Source organism: Syngnathus acus, chromosome 16, assembly GCF_901709675.1.
Source record: "Syngnathus acus chromosome 16, fSynAcu1.2, whole genome shotgun sequence".
Taxonomy (NCBI): domain Eukaryota; kingdom Metazoa; phylum Chordata; class Actinopteri; order Syngnathiformes; family Syngnathidae; genus Syngnathus; species Syngnathus acus.
In genome coordinates, this window is record NC_051101.1 from 11,215,105 (window position 1) to 11,243,089 (window position 27,985).

The 27,985-nt window shown below is 43.3% G+C and overlaps 3 protein-coding genes and 1 long non-coding RNA gene across 9 annotated transcripts; 3 read left to right on the forward strand and 1 right to left on the reverse strand.

Moving 5' to 3' along the window:
• Positions 1-933: 933 nt before the first annotated feature.
• ino80c (INO80 complex subunit C) lies at positions 934-2,647 on the reverse strand. Its single transcript, XM_037274630.1, has 5 exons — positions 2,368-2,647; positions 2,025-2,147; positions 1,830-1,941; positions 1,572-1,639; positions 934-1,502 (listed from the first exon to the last, which is right to left on the reverse strand). The coding sequence occupies exons 1-5, from the start codon at positions 2,539-2,541 to the stop codon at positions 1,371-1,373; spliced, it is 609 nt and encodes a 202-aa protein (XP_037130525.1). The 5' UTR covers positions 2,542-2,647; the 3' UTR covers positions 934-1,370.
• LOC119136316 lies at positions 1,405-2,186 on the forward strand. The gene is made up of 3 exons (XR_005100687.1): positions 1,405-1,522; positions 1,917-1,998; positions 2,126-2,186. It is a non-coding gene; the product is annotated as an uncharacterized LOC119136316 (long non-coding RNA).
• A 2,006-nt stretch (positions 2,648-4,653) lies between the features above and the next one.
• galnt1 (UDP-N-acetyl-alpha-D-galactosamine:polypeptide N-acetylgalactosaminyltransferase 1) lies at positions 4,654-27,983 on the forward strand. Of its 6 annotated transcripts, none has more exons than XM_037274381.1 (16): positions 4,654-5,172; positions 13,270-13,320; positions 15,666-15,748; positions 16,875-16,980; positions 20,171-20,323; positions 20,388-20,556; positions 22,306-22,472; positions 23,245-23,372; positions 23,458-23,537; positions 23,608-23,778; positions 24,306-24,423; positions 24,509-24,689; positions 24,999-25,138; positions 25,209-25,307; positions 25,432-25,566; positions 25,983-27,983. In XM_037274381.1, exons 5-16 carry the CDS (start codon positions 20,185-20,187, stop codon positions 26,127-26,129), a joined length of 1,674 nt encoding a protein of 557 aa, XP_037130276.1. In that variant the 5' UTR covers positions 4,654-5,172; positions 13,270-13,320; positions 15,666-15,748; positions 16,875-16,980; positions 20,171-20,184; the 3' UTR covers positions 26,130-27,983. The 6 variants fall into 6 exon arrangements, with proteins under 6 accessions (XP_037130276.1, XP_037130279.1, XP_037130277.1 ...); XM_037274384.1 differs by having other exon boundaries at positions 13,276-13,320; XM_037274382.1 differs by lacking the exon at positions 15,666-15,748.
• trim35-29 (tripartite motif containing 35-29) lies at positions 7,018-9,116 on the forward strand. The gene is made up of 2 exons (XM_037273776.1): positions 7,018-8,663; positions 9,111-9,116. Exons 1-2 carry the CDS (start codon positions 7,434-7,436, stop codon positions 9,114-9,116), a joined length of 1,236 nt encoding a protein of 411 aa, XP_037129671.1. The 5' UTR covers positions 7,018-7,433.
• Positions 27,984-27,985: the final 2 nt, after the last annotated feature.

The following is a 27,985-nucleotide window of genomic DNA, read 5'->3' on the forward strand; positions in this document are numbered from 1 at the left end:
TTTTTTTGTTTTGTTTTTTATTACAAATGGCGCGTACCAGACGGTGGCGAAAATACACACCCCCTGTAGTTAAGTAGTACAGATACTTGTCTGAAGTCCAATAAATGTTAAGTTGGAAAAAAAAGTTACATTAAAAATAAACTAAAAAGAAAATTACAAATTAATTTGTACTGTTGATTAGGTTACACTCTGAAAACAGTTGAGTAAAAAAATAACCCAATTTGTTTAAAAATCGATCTATCCTCTACAGTACTTAGGTTAATTAGATTTTTCTGGGACTTTTCTGGACAAAATTTGAATAGATAATAATAATAATAGTTGCGGTTGTTGCTATTGAACTTCACTGCGTGGCACTGAAATCAGTTTTTGATATTTAATCAGTCTTGTGTACTTTGTTAAACAAAACCGATTCCGAATCAGTTATGATGAAGTGTAGTTTTTACAGCACTGCAAACTTCAACCACAATTATAATTCATCCGCTGTAATTGGTTGGCTGCAAAGCCCTAGCACAGCAACCCTAAAATGTGTACGCACGCAACACAGACGCGCGATCGGGTGGCATGCTGTGTTGGCACAACCTGTCCTGCCCCCTCATTAATCACCGCGTTGAGGTTTTGATGCCACAGCAGGAATGAAAGTGCTGCTGGAACGTGAACAGATGTACTAGAGTGCCACCATCAGCTTGGCCTGAGGGCCCACAGCAGTGAGACAGTGACCACTGCTGCTGACGACAACACCTAATACTTCATTCACAGTGGGGACCCGGATGCTGTAAAATGTTGCTTTTCGGTGTATGATGTGAAAAATTGGAATGATTATCCGTAACCATTACATGTTAAATGAAATCCCATTAAGTCCCTCTGTGTGAAAATTTTCTGTGAAGAATTTTTTTTTTCATGTGATATTTTACAATTCTAAATCCGACACCAAAATTCAGGAATTCACTTTTATTTATTTTTTGTAACTGTGAAATAATTCACTAAACATTCCAAATTGACTAACATCATGGATGGATGTGAACTTGTTTCAGCATAAAGAGCCAAAGTGGGTGTTTTATTTGGACTTATGTACAGTTTTTTTTTTTCACAGTGAACATTCACCAGATCCACCAGGGGGCGCACATAGCATTGCAAGTGTCCCATCTCGCCTTGGTGCATGAACTGACGAAGCCTGCAGGAATAAGAGGGAAGACAACCACAACTGCCCAGTTGCCATCTATTCAACACACAGATGAAATGAACAGAACGAATGAAACACAGCAAAACAAGGTAAAAAATCTTCTTGTCCTTTCTGTGCTATTCACACATTCTGGGGCTCCGCTTGTTGGGAATTTCCCGGCAATCTTAAGCATCCAATTCTGACTTGTCTGTCAGGGTACGATGCAAGTTGCCTTCCGCAGGGCCAGGTAACCTGTGACGACATCTGTGGGAAGGAGGCGGATGTAGGAGAATTCCTCTGTGGAGGTGAAGCGAAGTTTGGTCTGCGGGTCTGTGTAACTTGCCTGAGCAAAAGTAGGAAATAGTAAGTCACTCTCTTAAGGCTCAGCACGGTGAGCCAGGAAGTTACTCACGGGTAGTCCCGAGATGTCCGAGTATTTTTTGGATGGTTTCAGAGAGGGAGGAGCATCAATGTTGTAGTCTGTAAAATGAAATGGTACATTATTGGTTCGTATTTTATTTCAAGAATCTTTTATTGAAATGTTCAATCTGTTTGAATGTGATCAAACAAAACTGTGATGGACCACAATGAGTCTTCTGCATTCTCTAGGTTCTAATATGAACTTGTTATCATCACCACTGAGTAGAATTAAATCAAGTGATTCAGTTACAGTTCGGGTCATCGAGCGTCCAGGGTAGAGTACGTTCCAGAACCAGAATTTGTTTGAGATTCTTCCAGGTTCTGTTCTTTTTGCCAGCTGCCGCTCCGCCGATCCCAGAGTGCTGCCAAGATGGAAAGATAACACGATCAGTCTAAGATGTGGCCACAAGATCATACAGGTATTGAATAACAAAATGGCACTCACCATAAATGAAGGGTCCTTGAAAGGTGGTGGCTTTACTGTGCCTTCTGTGCTGGTGCTTGTTAACGGCGTGGTCTCCACCAATCCAACCGGCTTCATGTCAGGGACAACTTCTACCACTGACATCTGATTGGAACACAGAATTTGGAATGTCAACAGAATTGGCATTTAATCAACATTGATTTACATGAAATTACATGATTGTGCAATTGGTACATATGAAGTTATTCATTCCAATTGTTGTGGAAAGATAACAAGGTGATAGCAGGAGAATCGAGTGTTATTTACCTGAGAAACGAAAAACAAAGTGTAAGAACAGAAAGTTATGTCGCATCTTTGTTTCTACCTGATTCGGTGCGAGTTGTGTCATCATTAGCGGAGCTTTCTTCTTCTTGGTGCCCCCGCCGGTTGGCTGGGCGGCGGACACCGCCGGACTACCGGGACGTTTCTTCCCCCGCAGTGCTGCAGGGCCGGCGGCCAACTGCTGGCTCTTGATCGTAATCGGGATCTGAGATGCCATGTGTTGGGATACAGTCAATTTACATGCTGTGTTCTCACTCGAGGATGAGCATTAGCATTAGCATAAGCCGCTCTATGACAGTTCACCCGGATGTTGATTAATTTAACTTCCGTTGAAGCGCACGTGACACCAGCACGCTTTTTTTTATGTGCGGTAATTTAATATCGTGAGATTTTAGATTTAAAGCACTACGGTCATAAAAAAATAAAAAAAATACAAATTAAGTTGTATGAATTAAAAAATATATACAGTATATATAAAGTTGGGGAGGTTAGGGTTAGTGGGATAGGCTCCGCCCACTAGCCAAGAGTTTATTTCTTATTTACTGCTGCCATCTAAAGGAATGTACCACAACATTGACTATATATAAAATAGTAAGGTCAATTAAATGAGTTGCATTAAATGACAATCATTTTAATGTTTTTCCAAATGACTGTTTTTTTGTTTTGTTTCATTTTTTTACTGTGTAAATTGTAAGTAAACTGACCAAGTGGGTGTGGTTCAGCAAGATAGTGACATTTACTTTGACCCGTAAAACATTAAACAAGACAGGTCGATCTCGCTTAAAGCAAACTCGAGAGATAAACTAAAACAAGCCATACCTGTCAGGACAGCTTTGAAAGATTCGACTGCCTCCGGTAATGTGCCGATTGGTTAGAGTAGGACGCTACGCCTTGGAGCTATATGTGGGCCCTCTCTTGTCAATCTGACAGCGTTCCACACAAACACCTCTGATGGCAAAGCGCCTTTAGCGTATCTATAACCCTGCACTTGGGAAAGAACCTGTCAGGTTTCAGACTCACACCACAATGAAGCACCACATCCAAATTCAACACAGCATCCCTTAACAACTGCAGGGACCTTGATTAACGGACAGCTACTGCTGTCATTTGGGTGACTTAGTGTGACTCAGTGTGAGTGTGAATACAGAAGAACAAACTTTTGAGTCGAAAATCGCATGCGAAATACCGATTCAAAAGCACATTTTTTTAGAAGATGCCTTATTCATTTTTAAACGTGCTGCTGTGAATAATAAATGATATATAGTTGGGCACAGTTGGAAAACAAATGCTAATGTATTATGGATAATGTTGAACTTTCATACGGAACTGCAGATCTTCGTTATGAAAATACCACCTACACAAGATAATCCAGGGAAGCAAAGGATCAGTTTGAACAATCGCTTTCATTTTGCTGCAGCTCTCCTAAAGCCGACAGTTTTAATTGTCGCCGGATGCCATACTGAGCTTTGCGTTATCTCGTCCTTCAAAACCGAGCGACAGCACTTCGCTTGGATTCGTCACGCATACTGTACATGATGTTACATTTAAAAGCACATTATGTAAAAGGTTTGTATCTTTTTCATGCTCTAGTGACTCAGGAGGCAAACATACATGCCAAAGCCTAAAGCCACCTATTGATCTGCGTGTTGACTCAGGCTGGATGTGTGTCAATGTTTATAATAGGGATGGATAGTCTGCGCCTCTTCTATGAAATGTCAAAAGACCATTTTGAGTCTCTACCGCCCACCTCAAAATAGGAGGCCTCTTTCGAATGCAAAATTGTTTTTCCTGCATGGTTTTATGTATGAAGTCTGTATTTGGTCCTATTTTTTTTATTTGTTTTATAAGGTTATTATAGTTTGCGCCTTATTTTATTTAGATAATCGTCAATTTGGATAGTTCTGAACAAGTTACAGGAGGGTTTGGTTTGCACACTTACAAAACTACGGTTCATCAGTTGTTTATTTATTACTTCCATCCATCCATTCATTATCTGAACCGCTTTTCCTCATGTGGGTCACGGGATTGTTTTTACGTCCCCTCTCAAAAAGATTCGATTTTTCAAGTGAGTTATAGAGATGTTATGGTCGTTGTGAGAAAGTTTGCATTGTCAATTGTTGCAAATAACAGAAAAAAAATACTTTAACATTTATTTCTGTGCCTTCAGAATCTTTTTGTCTACCCTAGTGAAGATAAGTATGGATGGGGAGAGTCTAAATGGAATTCCTCAAATCCAGTTCCATATAAGTGAGATAGATAGGTTTCTTTTTTAAAAATATGAATCCGATTATGGGCTCAATCATGCGTTTTTTTTTTCTTCCGGGTTGAGAGCGCGAAGGGAGGGATGAGCAATGATGCTGGCAGCCTGCACATCGCTCCGCACATCATCATCATCAGCAGCAGCCAAATCCTTCCTTTTCTTCCCTCCCTCCCTCACAAGAACCCGGCCAGCCAGAGTCTGCACGTCCGCCCCCCAGGCCGCCGCGAGGGACGGACCTCAGTCAGCCGCGGACTCCTCTCCCCCTGCGACCCTCCGTATCCGCCCGTCTCCCCTCATGGATGTCCCGACTCGTTACGGCTCTAGTCGACGGACGCCACCCGCGTAGATGTGTGTGTGACGGCCCACGCCTTACGTTAAGCTTCTTTTTTTTTTTTTTTTTTCCCCCTCATGCGGTAACCAGTTCGACGGCAAAGAGGAGGAGCAGCGCGCCCCCCGTCGTTAGCCGGAGAAGCTAACCGAGCTAGCTAACTTTAGCCCCGACACTTGGTACCCTAGTCGGGGGAGTTTTGTGGCTCACAAGCTAAGCTGGGGCGGACTTGGGCTACCCCGTCACTCTTTTAAATTAAGGTAAGCTGTTTTCCTTTTACATGAACGACCTTGTCCCCCTGTTCTCGCCACATTAACCACGCGCCGGGGAACGTGATATGTTCGTAGCCGAGGACGGGCGCTTATGGCAGCGGGCTTCTTGTTGACAGAAGCAGCCCAGTTAAGGGAGGGAGGATGCGACCACCCTTGAAAGGCAAATTGTCACTTTTCCTGACTGCTAACTCAGCCTTCAATTACCACGACACTACCTGTCAGATTTGTTGCAAGAAATAATGCCTGTACTTAAAGTACTTTATACAAAAAATTGCTTGCTGATAATGGCAGAAACAGATGCAGCTTTGTGATGGGACATGAATTCCGTTATTGTTAAAATTGGTATAATACTGCACAATTTGTTGCTGAACCTTGGTCTTACTTCTAATATATCTTTTTAATCTTATTGCACCACATCCTGTATTAATGAATATTTTGCGTACCATAACTTTAGTTACCGTATTGGCCCGAATATAAGACGAGTTTTTTTTTTTCATTGAAATAAAACTGAAAAATGGGGGGGTTGTCTTACATTCGGTGTCTAGACAAAAGCTTTTTTCAAACTTGAGTCTTGAAAAAGAGGGGGTCGTCTTATAATCGGGGTCATCTTATATTCGGGCCAGTACGGTACTACGTTCCATTGAATAGCCACTTGGAGATCTTTATACTGGTTTGTTAGTTCTAACAGGGCTGAAATTTAGTGACTGGAAAATGGATTTTTCATCATTGCAAATGATGACGGCAATCTACCATGTTCTTTGAAGCAAAGATGCCAAATCGCTGTTAATGTAGTGGCAAAATATTCTGCCACAGGATCCATAATGAGCCTTGATATGATGTTTGCTGCATCTGAGACTTGTGTGAAGGCATGACTAGCCAACATAAGGAGGAAATGATTCATGTTCCTCATTTCAAGGCCGTGGACTGGACATGATGTGTTTCCTGCACCGTGTGTGTGTGTTGACAGTGTGTTCTGGCCTCAGCATATTTGCTTGCTTGCAGTCAGTCGTTTCCAACCATAGAGCTCTTTGGGGTGCACTTATTTTGTTGATTACACAAATATGACAATTCAATATTCCTTAATTAGATGTCAGAAGGTACAATGAACCTTTCTATCCACCTGTTGCTGTTCATTCAACAGTCGTGGCTTTCTGAAAAAGTGAGCAAAAGTCTCAGCAAACTTTTGTTTGTCATCGGTGGCAATTTTGTTGAATTCTTTGTTGTTGCTCTCAGCTTGTCAGGAATAACAATAGGTCCATTCTGGCACGGCTCTGGAGGGAGGCTGCAGCATTCCCGGCCGGCCACTCCGTGTGCCAGCCAGGCTTGCTTTTTAAGATTGGGTTTCCACAGCCACCTGGAGCTAGCAGCACAGGAATGCCATTGTTCCAAACTTTTGGACTATAGCGGGATCAGAGCTACTTGCGTGCACACACACACACACAGATTCAAGTACACACGCTTTGTTGTTAGTGTTTATAAGCTTCGGCCTTGTTGGGGGTAAATACGAGAACGTAACAAGTGGCTGTAAATTAAAATAAGCTGTTTGTTACTTGATTTGTGTGCAGTAAATTTGAGTGTTTGCATTTATCAAAAAGTGTAAAACAGTCCTTCATTTTTATTTGTATTTTAAATGCTTCGGGAAGTTTATTCAATTGTTATGCTGTCAGAGAGATGAACAAGTTTGTTATTCGCTTGGGGACTTGAACTGGACTTGTTTTCAGACGTTGGTGAGCAGGCAGCCTATTAATCAGTCTTGCAAAGCACCAGCGGATCATTAAATGATGAAAAGGTAATCCCTGCCAATTTTTTTAGCCGGCCACTTCAATCAATTAATGTTGATGGACATAGCGTGTTTAGCTCCTTGTTTGTCGCATTCTTAATCTCTTTGTGCGTGTTTGTTGTTGTGAGGTGGGAGGAGGGCTGAACGGTTATTTTTATATCCAAATCGCGATTTCTTTGCCCTGACACACCCTGAACTGGGTCGTTATCTCGTTTAGCAGTGCACTTTGGCACCAGGCACACTAGTTCTGCAATAATAAAGCCATATATGTGGATGACGTTAGTCTTATCACTGTGTCATGAGTTGAAGACTGACAATAAAAGCCAAAGTCCAGGAAACAAGACTTGGACTCTCGGACTTCTTGGATACAAAACGATCCTTTCGCTAGTCACTCAGGCAGACGTACTGAGGCTGTCTGCGAGTGAACATTTGAAAGCTTGAAGGCTGAGGCGGTATCTTCATCAGGACCATGGCAAGCCACGTCGAGGCCAGTCTCGAATGTCCGGCCTGTTTGGAGATCTTTAAAGATCCTGTCATGCTGCCGTGTACTCACAGCATCTGCAAAGACTGTCTCCAGAAATGGCCGAAACAGAAAGGCAGTTACTCCTGTCCAATCTGTAGAACAGAGTTTAATTCCATCGATTTGCCTTTGAACTTGGCACTGAGGAACGTGTGTGAGGCTTTTTCACTAGCCTCAATTGAGTCGAAGGACATCTCCAGCTTCTGCCAAGAGTGTCTCCGGAAATGGTCGGAGCAGAAAGGCGGTCACTCCTGTCCAAGCTGTAGAACAAAGGTTAATTCCATGGAGATGCCTATGAGCTTCGCACTGAGGAACGTGTGTGAGGCTGTTTCACTAGGCTCAATCGAGTCAAAGGACATCTGCAGCTTGCACAAGGAGAAACTCAAACTCTTCTGTTTGGACCACCAGGAGCTTGTGTGCATCATCTGCAAAGATTCAGAAATCCACGATGGGCACAAGGTCCGTCCCATTGATGAATTTGCAAAAGGTTACAAAGAGAAACTCCAGGAAGTCCTGCAGGATGCAAAGAAGAGCCTGGAAGTTCATAACAAGAAAAGGGACAACTGGAATCAATGCTCCGAGTACATCAAGGTTCAGAGGGAGCGTGTGGAAAGCAAGATTAAGAAAGATTTTGAGGAGCTTCGTCGCTTCCTGCAGGTTGAGGAGGAGGCCAGGTTGTCTGCTGTGAGGGAGGAAGAGAGGAACAAGACTCAGATGATGAAGGAGAAAATTCAGGCTCTCAGCACAGACATGGCCACTCTCTCAGACATGATCAGAACCGCAGAGGATCAGCTCTTGTCTGACGTTTTCGTCATGAAGAACTTCCAAACTGCAATGAGCACATTCCAGTTACCTGTCTTGTCCGAGCAGCTCCCAAGGGGATCTCTCCTGGATGAAGCCAAACACGTGGGCAACCTCAAGTTCACTGCATGGGAAAAAATGAAGGAGATTGTTTCCTACAGTCCCGTCATTCTGGACCCTAACACAGCCGGTGTAAGACTCAGTCTGTCTGAAGATCTGACCAGCATGAGTGCCGGTGAACAAAAGCAGCATCACCAAAATCCAGAGTGGTTTTCAGAGAACATTCAGCGTCCCCAAAATCCAGAGTGGTTTTCGGAGAACCTTGTGCGCGGTTCTGCTTTGGCCCTGCGTACTTGTACAAGTATCTGGGATTTTGAGGTGAGCGACAACACTGACTGGAAGCTGGGAGCCTTTTGGGGAAATTCCTCAGGTGATTTTTTTTTGATCGCATTTCGAGATGGTGAATACAGAATTTTCTCAGAAGAATCCAAAAGATGGTATCCGCCATTGAAACCGAAGAGGATCCGAGTTCACGTGGACATTAACAAAAGATCACTTTCAGTCACCGAATCTCAGACAAATACTGTTTTGTATCGAAGGAATATTTCCAATTGGACACATTCATCCGACGACATGGAAATAGTCCCCTACTTTTTCACCAAGGATAAAAATCCTCTGAAAATACTTCCAGTTCCGCATTGTGTTAAGATTCAAAAGCAGTGATGTCAGAGATTTTTTTTGGGACTGTCTGATGTTTTCCTGACATTACAACGCGGGACTGGCGAAATTAGAATCTCCCACATGATAATGCCTCCTTCTCCGTAGTGTTAACGTTGTGCCGGTGCAGAAGGTGGGAAAAATGTTTGAGATCTTGTTAGATAATTAACGAGCACCATTTATCATTTGTATTTGTTTCTTTAGACTATTAGAAAGTGTGTGGCGAAAGCAAGCTGAAGAATATGATGTGATTACATTGTCAATGTCGCAACTGTTGGCTCACGAGTTTACCATTTGTCATTTTGTAATTAAAAAGGGGAAGCACGACTCAACTAAATGCTCCATACTTTGTATTGTATATATAAAAAAAACAAGATTGTAAATAGTTATGTGTTAATTTTTGCACGACAAAGCTAGTAATTATTAATTAAAGCGCAGCATCTCAACTCGAAACTGAAAGAATGACAAAGATAAATAAAGATAAGGTTTATTGCTGGATAAGAGGTTCCGTCATAAAACTTTATAACTGCCACGTGTTTTTTTTCTTTTTCTTTCCATGAACTGTGATAAGTGCATTTGATTCATGGGATGGCTCTGATGCTTTTGCAATGATGTACTGAAAGGAAGCAAACCACTGTTAAGATTACTAATTGGTATTCAATCAGCGCTGAGTGGCATGTATCTTTTATTTGCACCAATAAACGTGTACATGTGGTATTGGGGGAAAAAAAATGTTTACAGTTGTTTATAGTCTTGGCGTGACATTGGATGATGCAGGCTCTTTAGCTAAATCAGATAGTGGGATCATAAGGGCTGATCGTCTGATGAAGAGAAAAGAAAACAAGGACAAGAAGCCGGGAGAGATCGCTATCAACGGCATTTGTGTTGTCGTGCGCATGTAAGTTTGTAGCAGTATTTGTACAGTAGCTTTGCTTGCGTGTGTGTGTATTTGTAGTCGTGCGCGTGTGGCCTCTGGTTTTCCTCTGAGTCACGTCAGGGGTAGAGTTGCGTAGAAGTGGGTCAGCCAGTGCCACCAGGGAGCATTTCCAGCTCCCTCTTCGGCTCCAGCCCACTAAAGGCCAATGTCAACATTTACATCCTCGTTATTTGTGCACTCAGCCTGCTTACCACGCAATAGTTGTGTGTATGTGTTTCAACTCTGTTTCTGTCCCATTTAACGTTCTAGTCATACTCTGACCCATCAGTAAAATCCAGAAAGAATCCAGTGTTTGCACCACCTAGCTAGCTAGCTAGCTGTCGTTTTTCGGTCCGGCTGGTGCCCTCGTGGCCAAACGCTCTTTGTATGCTGCTGTGTCGGCGTGACAGTCCAGCAGTAAAGTAACAAAGGTATTGATCCGCTGCCTAGCTGGTCCTTATCGACTGACTGTTTAACAGTTTAAGTTAATGCTCATCAGCCAGCTAAATATTCCAATACGCGTACAAACGACTCCATGCGGACATTCGTCCGGCGTTGGTTTTTAACGGCCAGTTGGAGTCACCGCAACTCTGCTTGGCCACTCAAGATGTCATCAAATGACTGACAAGTTTTTTTTTTCCCCCCTCATGACTTCATACGGACGAATGCGCATTACAGAATATGACGCCGCCGGCTACGAATGGAACATTTGAAGAGTGGGAACCAAGGTGGAGGTCAGCTGCCAGGCGAGGTCGCGCCCAGTAACCCTTTCCAGTTGCATGGGGTTTCCTGCTTCGTGACATCTGTATGTTGCTCACGACAGCTGTTTCATTCCTGAGATAGCAGCCGACTGGAAAATGGCATAGTTTCCATAGCGACAGCCTTGCTGTTTCCCATCCCCCATTTGTTTTTTTTTGTATGTAGAATATATCCACTTTCTGCTGACTCTGGGCGAAAGTAAGGGCTGTGTGACACACACGTTCGCACAGATGTCTCCGTTTACCTTCAACGCTTGCATGCCCATTTGAATCGCTCCCATTGACACTGAGGTCATGATTTATTTTCACGTTTCTTAGACACACCCATTGCCAGATACTTTTGCTCTAATCTGTCCACGTGTACTGCGAGAATTGTGGGATGAGTTAATGTAGTTGAATTTATTATTATTACACTTTAAGGCAAAAAATAAAATGATTATAAATTAAGAAATTGGAATTCATAAGACAATCCCATGCGTTGTGCATTTCCACTCACCTTGAGTTTCATTCATCATATTTAAATGGTATTTTAAATTCTATCAAAAACTACACATAATTCTTTTTTTTTTTTTAATCAAATTACCTTCTGGTTTTGGTCGATTCCTTTTTGCCATTGCTGTGCGGCTTTCTCCACAAAAGTTAATGTTGCCGCTGATTAATTTAAGCCCGTGTGGTCGGTCTCCCATGCTTCTGATTTACTTCCGTTGATGTCGTGGCCCTTTTGGGAAACAAAGCGTCTCATAACCAAAGCTCTCACATAAATCTCAGGATTTATCGCAGCTTGCCTCAGAGTAATGATGAAAGGCTTCACCTAACTTCACCTAGTTACAATATTCAATTTAATAACCAGACTTGACTGCAATGTGCAAAGAATATTTTTTTTTAGTCATATTTTGGAGTCAACGTGACTGTTAAGCAACTGCCACGTTGCAGAGCTCCATCTTGTGACGCCAAGGTCAAGGCCAGAGGCAGAAGTGCCGCTCGGGGCTGGATTGAAACTCGCTTGTCAGTAGCAGCAGGAGCAGGAACACTTAACAAACACCGAGGCACTCCGCTGCTTATCTGCACAGAAGCTCAATCTGGAAAAGCCCGAGAGGATTTATCGAGATTTGGCTCACAATTCTCACTTTGAAGCTGAAAACGAATCGTGTTGGTAGCTGGCTGACAGCTTTTAAACACTCTGCTTTTCACCTTTTTTGTCGCCATCGGTACTTTTGTTCTAATCCAAACCTATTGGAAACGAATTATTTTTGTTTTCATGCTACATTTTCAGTATGACAATATTTGCAGAATTGCATTGCGGTCTCCTTCAAAGCCACCAAACTTTCTGTATTTTTGTTTAATCATTTCTCCGGGGGAAAAAGAAGCTTTTTCAAAAGCTATAATATTCGACCCCATACAGCTCAAACCATTTTTAATTAGCAAGTGTTCCCTTGGTTTACCTCTCCCGGGTTGCTTCTAATTAGGCTTTGTAAACCCAAACAACTACTTTCCATTGTGTAACTACTCTCCTCCAAGGTACACTCACGAGGCTGTTTAGCACCTCATGTGTCTTTTTTGTAACTTTAATCGCTTTCCATTTAGCCTTACTTTAAACAATATATGTCAGCAGGAAAGTGAGAAGGAGAGACGATGAGAGCAGAGGAAAAAGACCCCAGCTGTGGCCGAAATTTCCTTGTTGGACCCACATAGGCCTTTTATTCATTCGTGGCGAGAGCAGCCATTAACATCTGGCTGCGTCCACTCCCACAACGGCGCAAATGGCCCTTTGGAACTGTGGCGATTTTGTATTTTACAAATTTCCACCAAGCCTGTGTTTAAGAATCACTGCCAATACAATATTTCATAACAAACCCCTGAAATAAAATGTTGCTTAATACAATTTTTTTTTGCATCATGTCATTGCTTCATACTGGAGCTTACCCGCTGTCGTTGAATCTGTATGAATTTGCTTATTGCTCATTTAGAAGGGAGAGCAATGCTTCTCATCAAAGCTTGTGTGTGGGGATGATATCGACCTCATGATGGACCTGCTTAAATGGAATATTGGAGATGTGCTGCTGTGAAAAGGAAGTAGCATGCGTATGTTTATGTCTTTGCCCCGTGATTGATTGTGCATTTTGCAACTGCTAATAGCCTATTGAGTGTCTGTTTTTTTTTTTTTAAGCACAGTCCCATGGACCAGATCACTTAAACTGGCCCAGTGGTGGTCAATGCAGACAGTTTCGGTTACATAACCACGCTGACTACCATTGACCGACAGACGCTATCCTATTAATATACAAGATGTGATGAGATGAAAAATGCTCTCCGGCTTTTGTAGGGCTTTTGCCGTTTCGTATATTACACAACCCTGTTGTGATGACTCGGCACACTCCACCGGTCGTTTTTATTCAACGGGATTTCCGCAGCTCTGCTGCTCACATATCAAATTGCCTTCAGTCAGGATATTTTAAGAGTGGTTTTCGAGCAGGTGTCTCTGCCTGTTAGAATGGAGACTTTCCCATCAATACACACAGAATTGGAGTTATATTCTTTTCATGTTTAGGAATGATTTAAAAATATTTACATATCTAACACATTTTCCCCACAGACTAAGAGCCTTTCGTCTTCACTGCTTCAGAAGCCGTAAGTCCAAGCGAAGGTGAGCCCCACCCACCGGTGATGATTAGTATGACTTTTGGATCCTCGACACAAATTAAATTCACATTTAAACTGTGCAATATTTTCCAAATGCGTCTTTATGTAAGTAAGTAACATCTCGTGAAAACTTCACGGAAATGATGGCCACCCTTCACCAAGTCACGCCTGTTTTGTAGTTGCACATCAATTTTCAAATTACGCATGAGGGAGGTGTCACAAGAGAAAAAGACTAACTGGTTAGATCGTTTTAGACTGCTTTGTTTCTAGCTACAGTGCTAAATATGAATCATTTGAAGTAAATGATGAATTACATCTGTCAACTGAGACCAGCCCAAGTGCTGCTTTAAATTTAGCACAAAGCAAGTCGTATTAAAAAAAAAAAAATCAGACTTTTCTGCCAGCTTAGGGAGCAGTGACCAAAACATTTGTTCTGTCACAATTTCATCTCAGGGAATATTTCCATCTTGACTGTTATCTTGTGTTGCTTCATGGGCTCTGATGCTGATTACAAAAAAAAAAACGTAAACAGAAATCTTTATCCCTTCCGCTTCTTCTCTCACAAGCTGTCTTCAGACACGCGCGGCTCGCTTTGCACATTTTAACCGGATGTCAAACATGTTTATCTTCAATTCGCTGTGATGGGTGATGTAACATACATGTAGCAACATTTGCCGCTAGAAGCAGTGAGACGCTCGCATAAACTGAAACCAACACAAACAATTGCAATGCTAGGAACTAAATATTTTGCTGTGCGCCATTTTCAGATTTGGATCTTTTAGATTACTTTGCATGAGTTTTTGTTGACGTTCATTCATGTCACTGCAGCTTATGCAGCTACAAATATTTCCCATTGCATGAAATGTTGATTTGAATCACGAGGAAGTCTGTCCTGAATTGAAAATGTTGCCGGGAGCGTTGAGCTCACAGCTTGGGGCAGTGGAAACTCTTGATCCTTTTACCACAACAGGAACAGCAGAGGAGATATGCGAGCATGAATAAATTACAAATGAACACACTCACATCCGCACTGACATTTGAGGATGCATCATTGGGGATGGACATGATTTGTTTCAAATATTGTTTTCTAATTACAGAGAACAATAAATTATTTTCTTTCACCGCAAGTGTTGTGATAGTAAGTAGTGATAGGCAAACGAAGCTTCAAATTTGCTTCATGAACCACTTTTGGACTCCTCTATAGATAACACTGTTGGTTTGTCAGTGTGCTTTCAGAGAAGTCAAAAGAGCCTCCATCTGGTTCATGAAGCAAATTTGAAGCTTCATTTTCTGCGTCACACTGCTAAATAGTTTTTAGCGGAAAAAGACATTCGTAGTTTAAAGTGAATTTAATTCTGCTGGTTTTGCCTCCATCATTACACTACTGTATTGATCAACAATTAAAATCATTCTTATCATACAACCAATTCATCTTGTGCGTTTCATCCCGAACAGTCAGGCATACAAAAATAAATCAAGTATTTCCTCCTTCGACCGGGGCTAAAAAGTAACATGGAAAGATTGGCATTGGGCCCAATTTGCTTTGTACAAAAAACGGCCGAGTGGCCTTGTTGCTCTTTGTCCTGTATTTTCCACCCTGCATCAACAGGAAGCGGTTATCTTTCTCTTGGTAACTCTTTCCCCCGTGCCTGTCATTTTTGGGTCGCTCTCGCAGTCACTGTTTGTTCCTCTTCCAACCTTCGCCTCCCTCATTGGGTAGATACATTATGTCCAGAAAGTGACAGCTTCCCGTGGCCCCTTCGTAGAAGCACAACAGGTTGTGGCCCTTTTGGTGCAGAAACTGTGAGACCAAAGTGGCAGGTCAAAGAAAGGTGCCTCCTTCTTACCAATTTTCCCCCAGCTCTATTCGTAGAATTCCTGTTTATTGCTGCCTGGGTCAGAACTGTCAACTTACTGTCACACTTGCCCTGTGATACGCTTGTCATTTGTTTTCCCACCCGCTTTCCATCCGTCTGTTTTTATTTTTTTGCATAGCGTAGGTGTTATAGAGTTCATACGCTGCTGCGGGCCTAGCGTGGTTTTCCTTTCCCACGTCGGAAAGCCCGTAAGGAGGCAGAGGCGGAGGGCCACATGGCACTTTGTTGTTGTGAACACCAGAGATGACACTTTCCGTCTCCCTCTGTTACGGCATATGTTACACACAGTGTCACCGAACACATACAAGAACTCAAACACCAACCGAGCGCGTTACGGTGTTGGCAAACTTGAATACGCGCCAATGGTATCCAACATTCTTCACATAAGCCGTGACTTTTCTCAGTGAAATCATTTTCAGGTTAATTTGGCTGAAGATCACAGAAATACATTTTTCCCTCCTCCCAATCCCAGATGCTTGCTTGGCAGTCGTCCGAAGACAGATGGGCTGCTTAGGTTTCATTACACTGGAGGAAAGCCTCTGCTCTGCTCTGCAAGTATGTTTATGCGTTATTGTGTTAGCATGTTTACAGAGTCAAATATGCTCATGCTGTCACTTATTTTCTCACTTGCTTGTTATTGCAGCATAGGTCTGACATTGAGCACCGTTGCGGTGTGTGTGCACATTGTTTACAATCATACGAAACAATTCATTGACATATGAAAATATGCGGTCGTGACTCGGTTGAAAGGGGACAGGACAGGCACACACACCTTTTGGCGGTATTCTGAAAACACAACCCGCACTGCAGCATTGCTCGCTCATATAGCGAATGTGTGGGCTGACAGGAAGAGATTTATGATATCATGCTTTTTGTAATACAACACATACAGGTTGGCAATAGAAAACCCCAGTAGGCCAGAATGATGACTTGGCTTTCAAGTAGGCCAAGAACTAGATTGAACACACACATACACGGGCCATGCCCACACTGAGTCACGTTGCCTCTGATCTTCATTCTCTGGGGAGTTTTCAAAAATAGACGATTAATCCAGTGAGATGAGCAGCACTGAGTTGTCAATCTCTCTCACTGCCTTTCATCAGCATCTGTATTTCTGTGACCAAGGACAAAGGCTGATTGATTTCTGATGAACACAAAGTTGTAAATGATTGACATTTGCAGATTTTCCAAGGTCCGCGTTTGGATACATTCCCACCGATAAGGCAAGTGTCGGTTAGCGGCAAATATGCCTTGCGACACCGACAGTTATAAGAGATGTGTTCCGTAAGCACAAGCAGGAAATCTGTTTCAGGTGGTCGAGTCGGGCGTTTTCACGCCGCTCTTCCTGTGTGTCTTTTGTGGCTTGAATGTGAAAATGAAACCGCTTGCTCTTTTAACAAGCCTTACATAGAATCTTTTTTTCTTTTACATGTTCCTTTTTTGTGTGACTCATAGCGCAGCAAATGACTCAGGCTTAACATATGAACCAGTCCGAGCACCGATCCTGTTCCACAGGTTCAGTTCTTGGTATGGCGACTCTCAAAATCCAGACCATTTCTAAACAATGTCATTGTCACTCATAGCTATCAGTGTCGTGTAACCGGCATATGTAAAATGTGCGTCGATCTGTTTTTCTTTGCAGCAGTTTCTTTATCTTTTGTTTCTGTCCGATCTACTCCAGGAGAATGTTGGAGTGACGAGAAAAGGAGGAAGTGGGATCTCTGACGCTCTGCCTTCTTTGCTGGTGGAGCCCTTTTGCATCTGACCAGAGACCCCCCCCCGGACAGGTATGAGTTGAACGAGGGAGGATTTTATAGTGGTAAAACTGCTACAAGTGTGATTCTTCAACATGGTGATTCATAATAGCATGAAATTATGAAAGTGCACGGTGAATAATTACAGAAAACACATATCAATGGTTCAACAAAATAGCATTAGCCATGCTAAGATAGCTTTAGCACTCTAAACAAGCTAAAGTTAACCTTGACTGCTACTGTATTCACAATTGTTATTTATTCATAATAGAGTGTTACTATTGTACTAAAAGTTTTATTTTCAGGAGTGTGTGTAATTTACTAAAATATCAAAAAGTAGAAATGTTGATGCCGCATCACTTCGCTCTGCTTCTGTTTGCTTGCCTTTTGTCCAGTTGTTGACAAATGAGCGATGCGCATTTTTTTACAGTTAGGATATTGCGACTTTTTTTTTTTCAGCAAAACTCCCGAAGCCCAAGTAACAAGTCAGCGTGAGACCGTGGGGTGTTCCCGCTATGAGTGTGCCTGCGAGGGCTCAGCAAACCTGACACATCATTTGTCATTCTCGCCGCCTCTGATTGGTTGTTCTTCCCTGGGTGTGCTAGTTTTTTTTTAAAACTCAATTCAACTAAAGTGCTTTTAAAATAGCTTTAGCAAAATCAAATTAGTGGAAGGCTATTATGCTCTTAAGTCACGTTAGGGAACATTTTTGGTGACATAAACCCAGTAGAGTAGTGTACTTGAGCGGTCAGTGGCGAGTCCGGCTTTGATACGAGAGCCATTTAAATCCTGCCGGCAGTTCCCGGGAGCGTGGGAGTAGCCGGCGAATTGAAGAACAGCTGACACACTAACACGAACCTGCTGCTTCCAACGTCTTATTATGGACGCGTGTTTACGAGCGGGGGGCGTTTACACCACTTAGCGCACTCTCGCTCTTATTTGCTGTTATACTGATCATTCTACTCTCGTGATAATGATGGGAAGGTACTAGAGGAGCTATTGCAGTACAGCAAGAAGAATTGTGTGGTGTTGGTGGGGGTGTTTAGTTCTTTGACAGTAATACGTATTGACTTTGCCTGGGAACGTCTGACTGATTGGAGTATTTAATTCCACTTTGTGCTCATGCCAAGCTTTAAATTGCTAATCAATCGGAGCTGTTTTTCGCTTTTGTGGGCACTTTCCCGCTTTGTTATTGTTTTTTTTTGTCTGACTCATTATCTTTGGTGAGCGTAAATTTGAATAATAGATACTTTTTCGTGCATATTCTCTCATCGGTGTTTTAATGGGTATAAATAGTGTGCGTTTCTACCGTCTCGTGTTTTTTTTATAGTGATAAATGTTTCGTTTTTTTCAGAGCCGATGCCAATTACTAGTGGTCAAGGAGGATGATAAACAATTTCAATTTGCAGTAAAAGGGAAATATTGGCAATTTCTTAACTTTGTTGAAATGCCGTTAATCATGTTTGAATCTGAAATCAAATTCATCGCTAGCTCAACTTATGTAATCATTGTATGGGGATAAATCTGCTCCTTGCTTCCTTTCCTCCTTTATTCTTTCCTTCCTTATTTGCCTGCAGTGTGTTTTGCCGTGAAGGTCACGGCCTGGTTATGAAGTGACCCCAGCCCGAAGCGTCTTTGTTATCAAGCTACTCCACATCAGCGCTTGAATACGAACCTCAGGGCCATTTTGTTCTCTTTCATTTCCTCAATACTACATCCTGCTCTGTTTCAGTCATCAGCGGTCTACAGTCATTCGACGATAAAGAAACTAACCCTCCGCTTGCGCAACATCTAACGCAGGGTTAACCGCGTCGCGGAGAAGAATACATTGGAAGAGACAGCGAAGGGCGCAAAGGGGAGATTGTACACAAGTAACGATGGCAACGGCTCTTGAAAGGTGTGAGGAGGTTGAAAGATAAATGCAGATGAGCGGGGATATAAAAGACGAGGAGAGTGCAAATGGAGAAGGACGATAGAGTGCAGACTCGTGTGTTTTGTTTCATGTCACAGAAAGGCTGGCTGGTATCAAAGAATCCAAATGACAACACAACCACAGCCACACATTTGTAGAACCCATTAGCAGATTTTTTTAATCTAAAATTAAAATCAGCACAAAGTTTAGTTTTGACCTTGTAGAAGTGCCGCACTCACAACTCTGTGTTTTGGCCGCGGCGGAAGGACGAGGCAGATCTTCACTCGATCATTCTGCTTTGCGTGGCACTTTGCCGCACCGCAATCCTATCAGGTGGAATTTAAAAACGCTGCTATGCAGTTCTACATCCTCCCGAGCTAAACCGAGCGAGGCCGCCGCCAAGTTAGCTATGCACAAACACCTTTTTATTTTTTTGTGTGTGTCTCCCAGCGACGAGAGCGAAATCGCCGTAGCCAAATTAATTTTCTTCCTTCTGCTCGTACTGCCGTATAACCTGAGGGGTGACTGAGGCGGCGAGTCCGTTAGAGTGGAAGAGATGGTGCTGCAGCAGAGGCGGGCGGAAAGGAGAGCAGAGGAATTTTAATGTGGCTCTGTCTAACTATCTGTCTGTCTGTCTGACGCTGTTTGCCAAAGAAAAGCAATTACTGTCACAGCTTCTCTTACGGCGCGTTGGGAAATGTGCACGTTGGGTTATTTGGGCATAAATGTGTGTGCGCGTACGTGATGGCGCTTTAGCGCACAGGGATTTTCCGTGTTGTATGTTGGCAAAATAAACAACAAATTCATTTTGCATGATCCTCTCTTTATAGTTCATTTTTCTTTTGTCATCGTGCATGGCGTCAAATAAATAAAGTGTAGAAAAGTCATTTTAGTTATTTAAACTAGTGATTTAAAAAAAAAAAAAAAAAAAAAAGAATTCATGGAGGGCTTCGGTTTTGTAACTCGCTTCCCGTTAGATTTAGAGGAGCCGTGGGGGCAGTCTGTCAAATCTACACCGCGCAAGTGTTTGGTCAGATTCGACATGCAAACTGACCTGGAGCTTGTTGTCAGTTTCTTCCCAAAAGTGTAAAGCCTCACTTGAAGGCTTTTTTTTTTTTATCTGACGCACCCTTGCCCTGCTAGCCACGCAAGCTAGCTTGTATTCCGAGGAATTAAAGTCATGTTGCTTCGACACATGAAAAATTGAATTGCCAAACAGATACACAGCCAATGTTTGCAGCAATATTTTTTTGAAGTTTGGAACAGAAATAAGAAAAGAAATGGGTTGAGTGACTGCTTTCTTTGTCTCAGGTGACACTAGCAGGATGCGGAGGTTCGCCTACTGCAAAGTGATCCTGGCCACCTCTCTGGTGTGGGTGATGCTGGACATGTTCATCCTGCTCTACTTCAGCGAGTGCAACAAGTGCGACGACAAGAAGGAGCGAGGACTGCCCGGTAGAGACGGTGAGTCGTCATGTCAACGGAGAACCCGTCAAACGTACTCAACAACTCTTTGTATCTTCTCCAGACCCCCTGACGAGGCCGCGGGACGGTCCCGGGGAGGGGGGGAAGCCTGTGGTGATCCCAAAGGAGAACCAGGAGAAGATGAAGGAGATGTTTAAGATCAACCAGTTCAACCTCATGGCATCTGAGATGATTGCACTCAATCGTTCTTTACCTGACGTCCGACTCGAGGGGTGAGCATCCCGCATGCGCGCGATTAGCCGTCTTCTCGTGTTGCCCTCAGCTGTCTCAGGTTCTTTTTGGAACAAAAGTTGCGTTTATATTATTATTATACTATTATATTACCACTCTTTTGTTGCTCACTAAAGTAGCAAACATTTCTCAGTATGGCACATTGCCGTTCTAAAACCAGGTGATGTATTTTTATGTCAGTACTCATACTGTTACTTGAAAAAAAATCCAATACTACAACTCCAATACTGCTTTACAAATCTGTACATCCTACTCACTGTTTACTTGCATTTGGGACTTGTGGCCTCTTTACTAGAGAAACTGACATGAACAAACAGTGCTGGTTTTCATAGAAATATTGACTGACAAGCAAGAATATACACACACACACACACACGCACGCTCAACAGACTACAAAAAAGACATTGATCCGTGAAGTCTTTGGACAAGTGTTGATTACTAGGTTTGTTTTCCCTCAGCCTTCTCACCGTCTATCCGCTTTTCCAATTAGGAGATAAGACCGAGTCAATATCGACACGGCGCGCGTGTGTCTGGTTGAAGGAAAGCGGTGAATGGATTCGACGTAGGTCACCGTTAGCTCAAATTGAAGAGCTTGACGATATTGGCGGTTTATTTTCACGGTTGTCGGTAGGGCCATTCCGAGTGAAATAAACGGGGGGGGGGGGGTGTAATAGGCTCGTGTGCGCAAACGATGGGTGGATTTTCCATGATCACATTTTAAAAACAACACTTGAATTTTTTTTTTTACATTGCAACCGCATCATGTTTTTCGAAGCGAGTACAGATTTTTGGCGAATGCCGCTGCTCCTCCCTCCTATTAGCATAAATGGCACTCATGAGCAAAGTCAACACGCGGTGGGTGACAGGCTGACGTGTGTCGAAACATGTCGTCTTCCAGTTTTCCAATCTAGTCAGTCTAATGAAACTCCAAATGCTTATGTGTTGGTGCCACTCTGCTGTTTTTCAGCGCTGCACTGGATTTATGAGATGATGACAAAAATGTCCAACATTTGCCGACTTATGTTTTAATATCAGCTCTTGTGGCTTCTACTTTTTGACCCAGATTGTGTGCCAGATGCTCTCTCTCTGACTCAGTCACCCAGTAGAATACAATTTTGCATGTTAATATAAATTCACATCAGTGTTGACTTTTTTTTCCTCTCTCTGGCTAATCAATCATTTTATTCTTTTATTATTTTATTCTATCTTCTTCCTTAAGAGTCCTACAAAGTAAAATCATTTTCCCCCCACTAAGACGATTATAAAACGTTTAATCTGTAAATCCCAGGGCTCAAGGTCCTGCACTTTCTTGCACACCATTATTCGAAGATCTCATCACATTGATGTAAGCAATTAGAGTTCTGCAAACATACGATTAAATATGAGCGTTGTTTTCAATCCATATCAAAACATCGGACGGATCAAGTATGAATCCACGTGAACAAATAGAGAGAGGAAAAATGAATGAGCAACACAAGCCAGCTGTCATCACGCTGCGCTACATATTTGCATATTCCTAATTTGGGGGACTATCTGCCTGTTTGCTCACTTATTAGTCACCCACAGTTGACTTTGTTTAGGGCACGCTTGCAGAGATCGCTGACTCTATTTCTTTCCCGACTGACATAATAATTCCCCAAAATAAATATATCACTCCCTTCCCGTAATGCCTGCCGTGGATTCTGTGCTCTCTTTGCCGTTTCTAAAAGTGTTGCATATTCTGTTTGTAGGTGCAAGAACAAACTCTACCCTGACAATCTGCCCAGAACCAGCGTGGTGATCGTATTTCACAACGAGGCGTGGAGCACGCTGCTGCGGACCGTCCATTCCGTCATCGACCGTTCTCCCCACACGCTCCTGGAGGAGATTGTTCTGGTAGACGACGCCAGTGAGCGAGGTACACACATTTCATTTGAGCCTCTTTTTTATTTCTCAAGCGACGGTGTGATTTTCATCAGGTTTGTGATGGCCAATAAAGTCGGCAGCATCTCCAGCCCGCGACCTTGCGCGGTCCGGTTAATCTCGGTTTGGCGACGGGGATTAGGGCTTTAATTCGTCAATAGCAGGGATTACGCTCCGCTGTTACGCGCGAGCAGCGGCCACCGCGCGCTCCGTCCCTGTCGCAGGTCAAGATGTTTGTGTTGTCTGCACGTGTTCTCTTTGATCCATCCGTCTGCGCCATATAAAGAAGGAGCCGCCGCCGTTGCCTGTAATCCAACCCCTGTGGATGTTGTGGATTTGTTTGGGCCTACTTGTTTGGACTCTGATATTTTTTTGGATCGCTGCCAAGAGGTCATTTTGTTATTTTGGTTTGTCTACCGTTTTTTCATGTATCAGCCTGTAGAAGGAAAGTCAATGTTTCCCTTGACGTTGTTCTTATCATAAAAAAATTCGCCTTGTCTTATCCGGTTTAAAATCGAATGTCATCCAGTGAATCGTTATCATCCAAATGTAGAGTTCATTTTTAGTTCCTTGTCTATTTTTTTTTTATTTTTTTTTAGTCAAGTCTAATGTTGATGCTATTTTGTGTGTTACATTTGCAATTAAAATCTCATCTTCACTCTCTCTTATCTAATACCAGATCTTTTTGTTTTTCTCTTAAGTATGACATTTTCCTTTTCTCTATAAAACATGATTAAGAAATGTGTGCTCTCACCCGTGTGTGTTAGATTTCCTAAAGCGACCGTTGGAGCAATATGTCCGAAGACTGGAGGTACCTGTGCGGGTGGTGAGGATGGACCAGAGGTCTGGTCTCATCCGAGCTCGCCTCAAAGGAGCGTCCATCTCAACAGGCCAGGTTCGTGCGACCTGATCCGCGCCTCTGTTGAACCGCGCCGCATATAATCTGAGAAACCGATTTTTTAATTTTTTTTCTATTTAAGGTGATAACCTTTCTGGATGCTCACTGTGAATGCACGACAGGCTGGCTGGAGCCGCTGCTCGCTCGCATCAAACAAGACAAGTAAGCAGCAAGCTCGCCTGTAGGGGGCGCTCTCATGTTAATTATTGGGCAAATTGTTCATGCACACCAGGAAAACTGTGGTGTGCCCTATCATCGACGTGATCAGCGACGACACCTTTGAGTACATGGCGGGTTCGGACATGACGTACGGAGGCTTCAACTGGAAGCTCAACTTCCGATGGTACCCAGTGCCCCAGAGAGAAATGGACCGCCGCAAAGGAGACCGCACGCTTCCCGTCAGGTGCTTGAGTTCATCACTTTCTACACAGCCCACATCCTGTGAGCTTCAACATCTTAGTCATCACATTTTTCACTCTTCAACTCGGCACCGCTAATCTTATTTATATCTTGTGTTATTTCCCCTCGGAATTAAAACGGCAGCACCCCGACCGACGCTGTCTTTTGTTTAAAGCCAACCTGGACGTCAAGAAAAATACGCCGCTGCCGCGAGAGAGGAAATTATTTTTAGAAGTGGGAAGCGGGCTGTCGTCGCAGCGCTATTAAACGCACACGCCACCGTCACGGCAACAGAGCAGGAAAACAACACGAAATGGGGGACTTATCTGTCTGCCCATCTTACAGACTTGAATCATGTTGATGTTTCCTGCATCTTAATGCTATTTGTAAAGAACATTTTTCTCCTCTTACCTGATTTGTTTTGACAAGGTGTGTTTTCAGACTATCGAACATCTCGGCTCGCTGATGCAACCGCAGCCTAACGCCATCATTGACAACAAATGCTGAAAATGAAATACTTTGCTTTCCCAGAACTCCTACCATGGCAGGAGGCTTGTTCTCCATCGACAGAGATTATTTTCAGGAGATCGGCACGTATGACGCAGGCATGGACATTTGGGGCGGCGAGAATCTGGAAATCTCTTTCCGAGTGAGTGGACACACCCGCGACATGACGACACTCACAAGGGCACTGACGTCCACTCGAACCTCCACGCTATGTTCACCGCTCACAGATCTGGCAGTGCGGCGGGACCCTGGAGATCGTCACGTGCTCGCACGTTGGCCACGTCTTCCGAAAGGCGACGCCCTACACCTTTCCTGGAGGAACGGGGCAGATCATCAACAAAAACAACAGACGCTTGGCTGAAGTGTGGATGGATGAATTTAAAAACTTCTTCTACATCATCTCGCCTGGTGTGTATGTGTGTGCAGCAAGAGTGATTTATCCATTAACCTGGTGACAGTGTGATATCACTGTGATGGCTCAATAGTGCGGGACTGGGGCCGTGAGTAATTTCACGCTTAGGAGCAGCAATTAACTTACAGACACACACAGTCACACACGCACTCTGGCATAGGAGAGATTTTGTGTTTAACCGAAAAGTAGCATTCCCAAAGTCAGACTTGCACAAGTCTGCCATCTTGGTCTTGCCGGGGACGGGATTTCCTCCCAGACGATTCCAAAAGAAGGAAATAAAGTTGTTTTTGTGTGTGTGTCTTCAGGCGTGACCAAAGTGGACTACGGTGACATCACGTCTCGCTCAGCTCTCAGACAGAAGCTTCAATGTAAACCTTTCAGTTGGTACTTGGAACACGTCTATCCTGACTCGCAGATTCCCCGCCACTATTACTCCCTCGGAGAGGTACACACACACACACACTCGGTATGATTTAATCATCTCATGTCTGCGTTTTTTTTTTTTCTATCTAAAGATCCGAAATGTGGAGACCAATCAATGTTTGGACAACATGGCCCGCAAAGAAAACGAGAAGGTTGGCATTTTCAACTGCCACGGCATGGGCGGCAACCAGGTAAAATCACATTTATTCTCCTCAAAATGAGAAATAATGTGAACTAATGGGTGACTCTGAGGTGACAAAATGTCTTTAACCTGCTGAAGGCGTCAACGTAAGCAGCTTTTGGTGCGCCTTGCAGGTGTTCTCCTACACGGCCAATAAGGAGATCAGAACAGACGACTTGTGTCTAGACGTGTCCAAATTAAACGGACCTGTCATGATGCTCAAGTGTCACCACCTCAAAGGCAACCAGCTGTGGGAGTACGACCCCGTGGTGAGTCCATGAGAGTTGTGGCCTATGACCTCATCAAACACTCACATCAACAATTTAGCTAAACGAATCAATTGTTCAAATTCAGCCGCCTTTTTTTTTATTTGCTAGCTGAACTTAGCTTGGCTATGAACAGAAGGAAGAATTCATTATACTCTAAATTCACTCGATCCACTCGCGCTCGACTGCATCTTTGTGTTGTCGAGCAGATCGCACACAAGCAGGCGTGCCGGGAGATGTCAGAGTGAAAGGAGAGCGCAAACACTGACGCGCTTCTTGAGCTAGAGGACAGGCTCTGTTGGCAAACCAAATGTGTGTGTGTGTGTGTGTGTGTGTGTGTGTGTGTGTGTGTGTGTGTGTGTGTGTGTGTGTGTGTGTGTGTGTGTGTGTGTGTGTGTGTGTGTGTGTGTGTTGTGCAGAAGCTGAGCCTGATGCACGTCAACAGCAACCAATGTTTGGACAAGGCCAGCGAGGAGGACAGTCAGGTGCCCAGCGTCAAAGACTGCACACACTCACGCTCGCAGCAGTGGCTGCTCCGCAACGTCACACTACCGGAGGTCTTCTGATGGCGCACACTCACACACACGGAGCGGAGCGGCCGGACCCCGGGGTGGAACGTTTAAAACAGAATAAAAACAAGGGCTCCGTGTGGATGTGTGAGGAGGACGCCTGGGACGGTACGACCTCGAGGAACAGTGTCGCATCCTCAGGAGGAAGATGGAGAAAAAGACTCCCACCAGGGGGCGCTGGATATTCTCAGCGACCGACTGATGCCCACCTGTCACATCATCATGTTTGGTTTACTGACTGCCTCTTGTTATGGAGTGTGTGCACTTAATTTGCGTGCGTGTATGTGTGCGACTTGAATGTTTGTTTGTTTTTTGTTTTTTTATTTAATTCTGTTATGGATCGTGAACTCCTTTGAAGAAGGTTTGTTCTCCATTGTGTGCCTCCTTACAGTGTGTCTCCCTCTAGTGTCTTCTCGTTGTCTTTACATCCTACGGACTGACGTGACTGCGCACATTAGAAAGGGGCCGAGGGGGGGTTGGACCAAACGTCATCTTATTAAGAAGACAAATAACGTATCTGTGATGTCATACCTTTTCTAGGTCGCGTTTTTACACGGTTGTCTCTCGTCCTGTTTAGCATGGAAGGTCGCTCGCACATCCAAACACGCACCCGGTTTGCTTCCATTAAAGCAGGGTTCCTCCAAATGTTTTCACATCTACAGCACTGTAGTTTTAATTCGGGTCGCAGCTGAGCTGGAGCCTAATTAAGCAAGTTACTAAAGTAGATGCCATGAATGAGCTTACGCCACAGTTAAGAAAAAAAAATATGACTGACTTCACTGACATTGACTTAATAAAGGATTGGGACTCCATTTGGGGAAACCTGTTTTAAGGCAACACTCCAGTGTGGAGTGTGTGAACGACCTTCTTCCATCTTAGTCGACAATTTCCCCAATAAGTTACTTCTTCCAAGTTATTGCTTCCAGTTGTTTGCTTTCAACACATTTCTCCACAAAGTCTGTGAAAGGGCGCAAAGGAGTTGAGAAGAAGACACTTTGCAGATTGTCACCTTCAGATTAAAGCCAAAGTTGTTGTTTTTTGCCTGAAACATTTCATGATGCTGGCCACTTCTGATAAAGTGACGGATATCCTTAGTTCAACAGAATATTCAATTCGCACCCTGAAATGGAATTATTAACAAACATAGTAATCAGTAATTGATTCTTTCTGAAAAAATGACTTTGGCAGTTATTTTAGGAAGGTGATAATATCTTACCTTGTCATATTTAACTCCACTTTTACATCATATCTCAAAGTTTATGTTGGGCACTAACGACCATCATGTTTCATGTGTTACATATCACTGCGAGTGTGTGATGTCATGAAAGTTTTACAAGGGATGTTCGGAATCCTTCATTCCTTACTTACTCCTTCATCACTATTGCATAATCACGAGAGATTTTTATGTCATGAAGAGTTTACTAAAAATTAACCAGTGTGACAGTTTGGGACTGCTTTGCTAATTCAAGATCTTCATTCCAGAGTTTACTAAGTTGACAGAAGCCTACTACACGAACAACGTTATTATAATAATAATAATATTAGTGTTATTATTTTTATTTTATTTTTGTCGACTTTCTGGTCCACTGTTTAAAAATCTCTGTCAAGTGATTAAGGAGTAGTGAATGAGTGAATGATTCCCAACACAGCAACGGTGTTTACACTCTTTGAAATCATCATCTTAGCGTCGGTTCAAGGGAGCGACTGTGATGTGGCCGAGAGGACGTTTTGTTGTGATGTTTGGATTGTACTGAAATGTGCTGACACGTGCAGCTTTTTCCACAGTGAACGCATCCAAATGTAGAAAATAAAAGTGAAGGCATTTCCATGACCTGACAAAAACAACCATCACG